General features: G+C 38.5%; 1 protein-coding gene across 4 annotated transcripts in view; it reads right to left on the bottom strand.

Moving 5' to 3' along the window:
- Positions 1-453: 453 nt before the first annotated feature.
- The window catches only part of itprid2 (ITPR interacting domain containing 2), a 44,145-nt gene continuing 32,521 nt past the window's right edge, over positions 454-12,077 (bottom strand). For 3 of the 4 annotated variants that reach the window (XM_082176664.1, XM_082176666.1, XM_082176667.1), the window contains 10 exons: positions 10,923-10,983; positions 10,117-10,205; positions 8,237-9,763; positions 6,861-6,938; positions 6,582-6,697; positions 5,725-5,872; positions 4,805-4,870; positions 4,305-4,700; positions 2,611-2,739; positions 454-1,323 (listed from right to left, as the gene is read on the bottom strand). In XM_082176664.1, the coding sequence (XP_082032790.1) occupies positions 2,632-2,739; positions 4,305-4,700; positions 4,805-4,870; positions 5,725-5,872; positions 6,582-6,697; positions 6,861-6,938; positions 8,237-9,763; positions 10,117-10,205; positions 10,923-10,983 (2,589 nt within the window). In that variant the 3' untranslated portion in view covers positions 454-1,323; positions 2,611-2,631. The remainder of the gene's footprint in view (positions 1,324-2,610; positions 2,740-4,304; positions 4,701-4,804; positions 4,871-5,724; positions 5,873-6,581; positions 6,698-6,860; positions 6,939-8,236; positions 9,764-10,116; positions 10,206-10,922; positions 10,984-12,077) is intronic. The other variant, XM_082176665.1, reaches the window with a different exon arrangement.

Here is a 12,077-nt window from a genome sequence, read left to right as displayed (position 1 = left end):
AATAATAACAATCATTAGTAAATTTAATTTCGAACTCATTAATAAACCAAACAGGAGAGCATAATAAAATAAAAGCAGGCACTGTAATTCTACCCTTCAGAAGTTTATGAGGCGAGGCATTCTAGATGGTTTCAAAACAGAAATGTGCAGCTCATACTTATATTAAAATGCTTATGTGAACTCTTCTGTTCTAGAGTGTTATTAGAGCTTCAAGTTGGATGAATTTGCTAGTTATGCATTACTACCGTGGAGTTTGCTACATGCACACAGCCCCTTTCCGGCATCCTTGCACATCTCGTTCAAAAGGTTTAATGGTTGGATGTAATTCTACAAAGACAAGATTAATAAGCATTTAATTATGTGATAACCAGGAACATTCAGTATAAAAACCATACAAAAATACAAACACCATCTGAAACAACCCAAACAAAATTATGACTCGGCAAGTGTACGTACAAAATAAATAAATCTTTATTAATGATTTGCATTAAAGATTATCCCTCATGCATCCCAGGCGGAAAGGGAACACATAGTCCCCTTAGTCGCATAAATCAATTAGTATTACAATTCATTTCATCTTAGTCGACAAAAACTCATTCACACTGAGGAAAATTAAGTTGAACACTTTAAATCCAGAAGCAGATTTGACAGACTATCCTCTGCTGTCTTTAAGAATAAAAAAAATATTTTAAAAGCGTGCTAGTGTATATATTGTAAGTATAAAGAGAATTTAGTGCTTTTTCTTCTCACAGGACAATATGTTTATGAACGTGCTCCGAGGGCTTAAGTGTCTTATCTATACATACAGTATGTGATAGACTATCAACAGGAAATGAAGACAGCTGTGTGCATTTTCAGTAGAACAGTAGTTGTGATTGGTCAGTTCAAGTTTAAGAGAAAAAAGTGAAATGTATTGCACAGTTAGTTCCTCACAGAGGCTGAATTAGGAAACAAGTGTGATTACAGTAGACATTTTTGTCCTAGACAGACAAAGACACACTCACACAGAAAACTTTAGTCACCCACAAGTCTTTTCAAACATTCGACAAGACCTGCATCACATACTTAAATACATCCCAAAAGATTCATTACATTTCTGTAATATGTACCAGACAGATGCCGCAATAAGCCGTGCGCCCTTTGCGGATTTTGGACAGTGGAAGATCTCAACCGCTGCAAAGATTCACTGCAACTCGACAGTCCAGAAGCATTAGAGTCTGGAAGGGCTTCACAGACAGAACCAGAAAGAGGTGCTGGGCCTTTCTCAGTGCAAAGCTTTAACCAGTGTTCGTTGCGACTATTTCACAGGATTTACTTCTTCACCTGCAGAAAGACACAAAACAGTGAGACTGACTGAAAAGACTGTAACCTGCCTACTGACTTCTAAAGCATATAGTCTGATACTCAAAAGAGCATAAAATTACACAGACCTTTTTACAATTATATTAAACCAGCTATCGATACATTTCGGTACCGATTTAATTTTACATATATTTATAATCCACTTGCTTCAATATCCTGCCATCTTGGCCAAAGCTCATCACAATGCATTCTGGTTTACCTTCTATGTGAAGAATAATATGGAATTCCAAAAACGTATCTTTGAATACATCTACAATTTTGATGTCTTTTGATGATTTTGACTTATGATGTCTTCATATGCTGTCTATGTCTATGTAGGCAGCTCACTAGAGTTAAGAAACACTCTTAAATGCCCAAGAAATACAGCATTACTATCAAAAGTGTTCCTAAGTATTTGAGAAATACAATATTTTTGCCTCCAAATATCAAGATTTCATGCAAATATATAAACACCATATATGTCATATCTACACACACAAATAACATTTTATATATATGAAGGATGGAGTCTAACAGAAGGATGGCCCCACATTACTTCAAGGAACCAATTCAGTCCAAGTTTCCTTTAGGAGCATCAGAATTGCTGGACCATCATGACAGACTTGTAAATCAGCCTACACTGATGCATGATATTTCATAAGCAAATCTGTCAATCATCACACACACCAAAAACCATTACAGCTACAAAGGACTCGCTCAAACGGTGCCAAAGACACAGTAAAATATGCTTTTTCCACTTTCTTTTGAGACGGGGACGGAAAACACATGCTACTTTTGTGTCTCCATTTCATAATTTCTCATAATTTTCTATATGACAAGAACTCAGAGTTATCAAATCAGTTGATATTTCACTGGTTTTGGCCATCCTTCTGTTAGACTGTCTCACAAATGAATTAGGTTGAATAGCTGTCAGCTGTTAATTAAGTACAAAATTAGATAATACCAATTTAGGTCAACCAATTACCAAGCAGTGATTAATTTTGTTCAGTCTGTGGTGTAAAAAGGTCGCATTAGCAATTAAAGAAAAAAAACACTTAACACTTTATCTATCTATCTATCTATCTATCTATCTATCTATCTATCTATCTATCTATCTATCTATCTATCTATCTATCTATCTATCTATCTATTCACATTCAATTCATTTCTAGGAGAGGGAAGTATATCTCTTCCCGTTACCTCCTAGATGAAAAGTTTTCAAGCACTTAACAGATCTGTATAGAGCATAATGTGATCTATCAAACCAACCTCCGTCCTCTGTTCTGCTGCTTACACAGGAGGCTTCCTGGCTGGAAGAGGAGATCTATGTGGCGACACAGCAGCCAGAAGCTCGTTCACAATCTCCTGCCTGATTTCATGAGCGATGCTTTCTTTAATCTGCGGGAGGATACAAAAGAAATGATGTTAGACTGCATTAAAGGCAGGAAAAATCAAACACTAAATACATAGTAAGATCCCCTAAAATGTGAATCATTTGAATTATTTACATGAAATTATATTTCAAAGTGACTTATAATGCAGGTATAATCAAGTATGCAAAACATGCAACAATTTGAAAAGTGTTTTTTTTTTCTCCATATATGAAATCCCAAGAACTGGCAGTGCTGTGAAGTGTCAAATACATATTGACACGCCGATGAAGAACATCAGGTTTTGCCAGGCTGTTACATCACCCCACAGGCCCCACATTACTTCAAGGAACCAATTCAGTCCAAGTTTCCTTTAGGAGCATCAGAATTGCTGGACCATCATGACAGACTTGTAAATCAGCCTACACTGATGCATGATATTTCATAAGAAAATCTGTCAATCATCACACACACCAAAAACCATTACAGCTACAAAGGACTCGCTCAAACGGTGCCAAAGACACAGTAAAATATGCTTTTTCCACTTTCTTTTGAGACGGGGACGGAAAACACATGCTACTTTTGTGTCTCCATTTCATAATTTCTAGATTTTTTGGCAGAATCTAACAGTATTTTTCTTACATGTCTCTCTGGAGTACTCAATTCTGATGGGTCAGTCGTGGCATTTAGCTGTCAGAAATGTATTATTATTACACGCCACGGCTCTCTAAAATGCTTGATTCTGATTGGTCAGTCACGACATTTCTGTTGCTAGAACGATTTTTTGTTCACTGTAATGGATTATTAGATAATAAACAGGTACGATTTTAAAACGGTTTCTTCTCAAATTAATATTTCATGTCCCCGTCATTACGCAAGTAGTGAAAAACTGTAATAAATTAACCCTTAAATGTCTGTCTTGTTCGTTTGCAGTGTTATTTTAGTATTGAGTAGTTTTATAATTGAGTATTTTAGTATCATATTATAGAGTTTATTAATATTTTGAATTGAATTTTATTTTTATATTTTGCGGTTTTCTTTTAATTTGAGTTAAAGTTTTAGTAATTTTGTAGTGTGATTGTCATTTTATACGTTTTTTTTTAAAAATTTTATTTCAGTTTTAGTTTTAGTTATTTTAGTACATCAAGTTAAATTAAATGAAAATAAGAAATGTTGCCTTGGCTAAAATAAAAAAATAAAAATAAAATATATATTTTATTTCAGTTAGGGTTTATTTTATTTCAAGCAACACAATTTTTTTATGGTTTTAATTCACTATAATAACCCTGGCTCAAAGTTGCTTGATAGAAACAGTTTCTCTTTGCGGAAGCTTTGCGTTTAATGAGCTGATAAAATATTTGAACTCAAATCAATATTTCATGTCTAATTATTTACCTATGTGGCAAATAGCCATGCAATAAGCGGGATAACGTAGATGACAATATTAACCCCTTCAGGGCCCGGATCATCCTGTCGGGGTTTATTTTGCGATTACAACCGGCTGAATGTACAGTACATTACACCTTACATATTTGCCATTGACAATGCTGTACATCAGTCGGCTCATTGGGTTAAATGTATAAGTTCTCTCACCTCCTGTATAAGATGTTGCAGGTCACCATTCCCTCTACTTCTACTCCTCCACTCGGTGGGACAGCAGTCATCCGCCGTCCTGCTCCTGCGACCATCCAGTGACAACTCGTCTTCATCTCTGCTGAACTCCAAAGAAGTAGGTGTCAGGCTCGACTCCATCCTTTCCGGGGATTCGGGCCGAGGAACCTCCATTCCAGGCCGTGGCGGGACGGTGGGTGTGAGGTTGAGGGTGGCCCGGTAAACACTGCCTCTTTGCAGGGAAGGAGAGCAACAGTCGTGTGATCGGTTGAATCTGCCAGGGCTGGATGCTCTCGATGAGCGGCCTGAACTGAGTGTGGCGGCCTCATATCCCAGCTCAGATTGAAGGTACAACTGCTCCTTCAGGAGGTCCGTCACCTGTACATTCACACACAAGAATTAGAAGAGGAAACTGAGAGCAGAATAATGCATTGAAATGATAACCGATACAGGACCCTGTAACATGAGAATAATTCACTCACCGGCTCCATGGCCCGAAGCGCTGAAGAATTAGACAGGCTTTCCACGCTGTGACCTCTCTGCATGCCCTGTGAGACGCAAGCATTTGTTACTAAAGTGTCAAAAAATCTACCGTTCAAAAGTTTGGGGTCTGTAAGATTCATAAGAGTCTCTTGTGCTCAACAAAGCTGCATTTATTTACTCACAAGTCCAGTAAAAACTGTAATATTGTGAAATATTCTTTACAATTTAAAATAACTGTTCTACATTTTAAAATGTAATTTATTCCTTTGATGCAAAGCTAAATTTTCAGCATCATTCCTCCAGTCTTCAGTGTCACATGATCCTTCAGAAATCATTCTAACATGCTGATTTGGTTCTCAAGAAACATTTCTTAATATTATCAATGTTGAAAACAGTTGTGCAGCTTAATATATTTGAGGAGACTGGGATATGTTTGGTTTTTAGGATTCGTTGATGAATAGAAAGTATAAAAACAGAATTTATAAGAAATAAAAATCCTTTGTGTATTATAAATGCCTTTACTCTCAAAGTTGACGCATCCTTGCAATAATAATAATAATAGTTACAATAATAAAAAATATCGTACGGACCCCAAACTTTCGAACAGTAGTGTATATAAAATGTTGCCACGTTTTAGTCATTTGTCATCACACTAATGGTATATAATAGTTATTTTGCTGAAATTCAACTCAACACTGTCAGTTTATGGTTATTCTAGATATATCAGGTTCAGTGAACTTCACATTAAAATTCATATTTACTTATTCTGCACTGAGGCTATAATAAAAATGAGAAATGCATATTATATTACCTGCTAACAGATTTGGTAAAGCATTTAAAGCAGAATTAGGTCTAAGCTAAGCTATTACAAGCATTCTTTATCATTTATTATGAGGCAGCTGCAGTCACATCCACTGACCATGTGGTGGCGGTAGAGGCTGCTGTGCTGGGAGCTGCTGCGCATCTCTTCATTCAGAGAGAGCAGGCGATCCTCCAGCTGAAGCTCCAGATCCTGCAGCTCCTGTCTGACTGCAGTCCGCAGGGTTTCCAGATGTTCCGCCTCCCGCCTGCAAAAGCAAAGTTTCTTATCAGTTCTCCAGACACTTAGTAAATACTTGATAAATCGCTAGGAGAGGTGCAGCGATCATAACAATTTGAGGTTGAAACAGAAAAACAATATTTTAACACTATTATTTACCGTTCCGATGGTCATTTTTTTCCAATAGTGATTAATCATTAGCATATATGATTTGTTTACATATTTTAGGGTTCTTGATTAGTTTATTGCTACATCCGCCTTTCTCTCGGTCAAATTGTAAAGCTGTTCAGTGCTACTGGAAACTAACATACTTTTGTAAAAACAGAAATGTGAAATATTACAGTTTAAAATAACTGTTTCTATTTTAATATATTTTAAAATGTAATTCATCCCAGCGATGGCAAAGCTGAATTTTCAGCAGCAATTAGGCCTACTCTAGTTTTCAGTGTCACATGTCCTTCTGAAATCATACTAATATGCCTATAAATCATTAGCATGTCTGATTCATTAGACAATTCCTTTAGTGGCTTTCTCTCTGTAAAATTGTACTGCCATTCAGAGCGACGAGGAACATTTTGTAATATCTTTTCAATTTGATTTATTTATTTTTACAGACCCCCTTAGGGTCCCAGTTTAAAAATATGTTTTTTGGCTTTCTAGACGAGTGTGTGAGACTTGGGAAAGGAGCCAGAGGGTGAAGCACTTTGCCCTTTGTGGCTTGTGATTTTGTTCCTCACCTCTCATCTGGACTAAGATGCTGGTAGACCATAGACTGCTGTCTCATGAGCGCCAGTTCCAGATCCATCATCTGAGTCCGGAAGACGTTCAGACTCCTGCGCCGCATCTGGAGCTCCTTCAGCAAGTTGGTAGGGACATAAACACTAGGTTAAACATTATCCAGAAAACTCTTGCACAAGCTATATGATCATCTCAATTTCATAAGAGGCTTCTACTGATGCAACACAAGGTTATGAAAATGAACTATGTGACTGCTTCCTCTTTGGGAAATGATGTACCTCATAAAGCAGTTGGACAGAGCGTGGTGTACTGATCCTGTCAATGGGTGTGTCCCCTCCATGCACTGATGAGTTCTGCTAACAAAACCACAGATCAGTTATCACTTAGGAGTCATACAGGAAACACATGTATAAACTGAGCCCGGGATATGCAGCATGCTGACTCGGCTGAATATTTGCATTTAAGGTGGGATTCGCAAGAATCCGGAACACACTTCCTTGTTCTACTTTATGTAGATATATATATAAAACTTTGTGTGAAACAAAACACTTATTACAGGTCATAGGTTACACACACACACACACACACACACACACACACACACACACACACACACACACACACACAGGTTACATACAGTACACACACATCATAGGTTACACACACACACGTCATAGGTTACACACACCTATGACGGGCACACCTATGACTGGGGATATTTTGGGGATATTTAATTTAATTTTATCAATCAATAAATTCCTCTTGAAACAAACTTTGTTGTATTTAAATTTAATACTGTGAAGCTGCTTTGATACAATCTGTATTGTGAAAAGCGCTATACAAATAAACTTGACTTGACTTGACTTGACACACATACACACACACCTGGTTCACTATCTTTGTGGGGACTCTCCATAGACATAAATGTTTTTTTAACTGTACAAACTGTATAAAAGTATAAAACTGTACATCCCCTTACACTAACCCAACCCATCACAGAAAACAGCATTTTCTGTGTATTTTTACATTTTCAGAAAACTAATTCTGTATGATTTATAAGTTTGTTTCATCCCGGGGACCTCGATTTAGGTCCCCACGGTGACACGAGTTCCCTGGAGTAAGTGTGCATTCAGGTTGAAGTCCCCACCGGGATAGAAAAACATGAACACACACAGACACAACCTCTTCTTCATGTTTAATGGTGACTTTCCATAGACAATGATTTTTATACTGTACAAACTGTATATTCTATCAGTTTACACTAACCCTACTCATCGCAGTTTTGCTTCTTTACATTTTCAAAAAAATCACTTAATATGATTTATAAGCTGTTTTCTCACGGGGACCAACAAATTTCCCCACAAGGACAAGGATTTCATATATTGCTATCTTTGTGGGAACATTTTGTCCCCATAATGTAGGGTTTGCCACCCACCCACATTACTTGATGTTTCCTAAGTCCAGCCGATGCAAATATATATACTGTGCTATAGAAAAAAAACTCCACCAGCTAACCCTATTTCTACCATCAGAATCAGAAATGGTTACTTATACATCCTTGTCAGGCACAGCCTTATTAATAACAAGGTTTATCATAGGTTAAGACCGTTTGGATGCAACACACAAGTATACAAATAATTTTGGCAGTTCTCACCTGACCAAGGTTCTGCATTGTCCCACGGATGTCATGGAGGACCCTTCTGAGCTGCATCTCTGTGCTGCCCATCGCAGGAGCGGGTGCCGGAGGAGTCCCAAAGGAGAAAGGGTAGGGGGGAGACTGATAATATGGATGACTGTAGGGGGCACCGGGGTGATGTGAAGAACTGTTGTACCCCAAATTGTAGGGGGCACTGTGGGACTGCGCAAGAGGGATGTGAGTTTGGTACGGGCTGCCGTGGAAGTTCCATGAGGGGCCGTAGGGAGCTCCCTGAGAAACGTTATAAGGTGGAGAGAATGGGTTGTATGATGTGCTGTGCGGATGCGCATAATGCATATTGTGCTGGGGTGCAAAGGTCACCCCCTGTGGTGGAGTAAATGTATTACTCTGAAGTGGCTGAGGACAAGGCGAGCTCTGCGGTTGTGGGAAGGGAGTGTGGTGGGGAAGTCTTGTAGGGTACGAGAAGTTGTAGGCCAATCCATGTTGTGGAGAGTAGAAGGACCCATGAGGAGGAGGAAGAGGGTGGGCCTGACCTGTATAATGAGAAAGGTTTGGGACGCTAGATGTGCTCCAGCTTGGACCTTCACCCAGGGGCCTCTGGGGCCAGTCGGCAGGGACACTATAAAGCGAGCTGGAAGAGCGAGTCAGATGTTGGGGTATGTTGAGATGGTGTGGTGGTGGTGTTCCCCTATCAGTCTTTGATCTACTTGCTGGAGCAGAATTCAAGAGCGTAGATTTACTGTCGGCATGATCAACTTCGTCTTCTTCCATGATGGAATCCACTTCTTCGCGGTCACTGCGATTCTCCTCGTCGTAGCGGTATGTGTACGAGGGTGGGGTACAGTGTTTGACCGAACCCTCTCCAAGTTGGATGCGCATGGAGGTGACCACTCGAGCCGGGTTGAGCGAAGACATTGGGAGGGAGCTGGATCTCCTTAAAGGATTCCTCTCTAAACTTTCCCTCAGCAAGTCCTTGTCCCTCACCCATACTCGGCCAGGACGTTCCTCGTCCATTGAGGATGACCTTTGATGGGCCGTGTGGAGGGCCATCTGCCTGCTTTGAGCCGTGGGGTGGCATTGCTCAAGATCCGATGACTCTGGTCCAGAGGATGAATGTAGATCTTCAGGAGAGTCTGGATCCATGCCCAAACCAGGCTGGGATATGTTGCCCTCATGAGTTACATCTGAATCTGTTGTAGGATTTACAATCACGGTCAAATCCACTTCTGGAGAGTCTGTGGTGGGTTCTTGCACTATGCTGGAAGCCCTATCAGAGTCAGGAGAAAGGAGTGGTCCATTGGTGCTAACATTGTCAGAGTTTGGATTGGGAATCTGGAGGCTGGGGATCACAGGGACTTGTCTGTTGGCTCCACTCTGGCTAGATGTGCCTCTGGGCAAAGGATGGGCTTCCTCGCCCAGCAATATTTCAAAGTTGGGGTACTCCAACGCTACTGGAGTGCTGACTTCACCTGCATGCGATGTCACTGTAGTTTCACTGTCACAGCTGTCTGAGCTTTCTTGTACCTAATAAAAGAGAGAAGTTTCACTTCCATTATCCAATTAACTGGTTCTTAGGAACATTTATGTTGAAAGTTAAGATTTATGTTCCCTGAGAACACACATGGCACAAGTTCTGGTGAATCTTAAAGAGGACATTTTCAAGATGTAGAGTTTTCAGTAGATATGCACCAGTTGATAGGCCATCAATCAGAACCAGATTTATTACTATATATATATAATTTGTATGATATCAGTGCAAACTAAATTCACATGGGTAACAAAATAACATGGGTCTGATAAACATGAATCCGAGGAGGATTACACTTTGTATTCATAGATTGTTGAGAGCCCAGATGGTTATGCCCACACTCACGTACCTTCAGGTGATAACCCGAACCGTCTGTGGATGGGTCCTCTGCAAACCCGCTGCTGTCAGACTGCTGGCTGGCAGTCCTCAATAACCGCTCTGTAGGAGAAACAACACAAGCACCAAAACTGAGTGCGAATGACTAATTTCCCAGCAGTAGAAGACTTCTCAAATTTAAAGCCAGTTTATCATTCATGCTTATGCGTTTTAAGGCTTAGATCTCATTATTTAGGTTCAGTGTGGTGAATATTGTAAATTATTGCCACATATTTGTCTGTTTTCCTATCACTTATTCACTGTAATAATAACAACAAGTTTGTTAGTATAATGTTGCAAATCACAGAACATAATTATGACTCAAACAACTTTAACTTGAATCTAGAACATTCTTCTAGTGAACATCTACTAAATTCTACCACACGAGGGCAGACTTGCTCTATACTGTCTCTAAAAGACATATACTTAGAGTCCCCTTCAGCTCGTTAGGGCTGGGCTATAGGACAGCATGATAGACAGAATCATAGTTAAGAATAAAAAAAATTTCCTCTGTTTTCTTCTAGGGAAAGACAACCCGATATGATCAAACAGCCGTTGCATTCTCAGGAGAAATGAGTCTGAAAGCATTTTTATCTTAATTCAAATTTAAATTTAAATCTTACTGATTGTCATGTTGTAAATAATACCATATACCATAACCTGTTGCTAAGAGGTCTCTTTTACATGATATGTGTTTTGAATGCTTCAAAATTGCAAATAGCGAATACAAATTCAGTTTCCTGGTAGCGTGACTGATAACCACAGTCAGTCCACACTCACCGCTGCCATCTCGAGACATGCCACCAGGACCAGGAAGAGCTTCATCCTCATTACTCTGCAACTGCAAAGAAATATATTATTACCAGTCTGAGAGATTACAACACAGCAGCGTAGTCACACTTGAACATTACACCAGTTTTAGATACTCAAAAGATGCTGCTCATAAGCCAGTGTTAGAAAATGTGGTATGACCAAGGGCCAGCGTATAAAATGACCTGGTAAAAGTACTGGGTGGTTTTGACAGACAGATAGTCACACCCCAAACCCAAACTATTGGTCAAGTCAATGTTGCTATATCATGCCGTGTCCGGATGCTCAAACAAACAGAGCAATAAGAGATTATTCTATCATCATTTACTAACCCTCATGTTGGTCCAAACCTGTAAGACTTACTATCTACTGCAGAACATAAAAAAATATATTTTATACAATGCTGGCTTCCAAACAACATTGGACCCATTGACTTTCATTGTATGGACAAAATACAGACATTTTTCAAACTACCATCTTTTGTGTTTGAAAGAAGAATGGAAGTCATTCAGGTTTGGAATGACATGAGGTGAGTTAGAATTTTCAGTTTTGGGTGAACTATCCCTTTAAGTTGGGAAACACTCGAAACAATCAACGTTTCAAGCATGCAGAAAAAGGAAAAAAAGATAAAGATATACAAATAAATCGAACCATTCATTTATTAATTGTACATTAATATTGTAAAATTATATTATCATTATTATTATTATTATTATTATATCTTAACTAGTAATTTACAATAAATATTTGACTGATGAATTAATTTATGATAATATAATTTTACAGAAGGAACTTTTTTGACTATGGCTTAAAAAATACCATAGCAAAAACAACTAGCCTAACTGATATAAATTTCAAGCATTATTAAAGACAACTAAACACTCAGTAATTAAAAAAGAACAATAAACAAATAAGCAGTCGCACAAATAAATACAACTGAACAAAGATACAACAGTTTTTTAAGATTTTCATGTACTATTCAGATACAGAAACTGTTATCAAATGTAAAAAAACAGCACTTTATAAATAAAATATACATTAGAAAATATCGTTACAAAAGTTATTCACTCAAAAACAGCGAGTACATTTTCTTTGTCTTTTGTTGTCTGATTAACGCTATTATAG

The sequence above is a fragment of the Leuciscus leuciscus genome (assembly GCF_965113295.1).
Source record: "Leuciscus leuciscus genome assembly, chromosome: 7".
Classification (NCBI taxonomy): Eukaryota; Metazoa; Chordata; class Actinopteri; order Cypriniformes; family Leuciscidae; genus Leuciscus; species Leuciscus leuciscus.
This window is presented reverse-complemented; position numbering and strand designations above follow the sequence as displayed.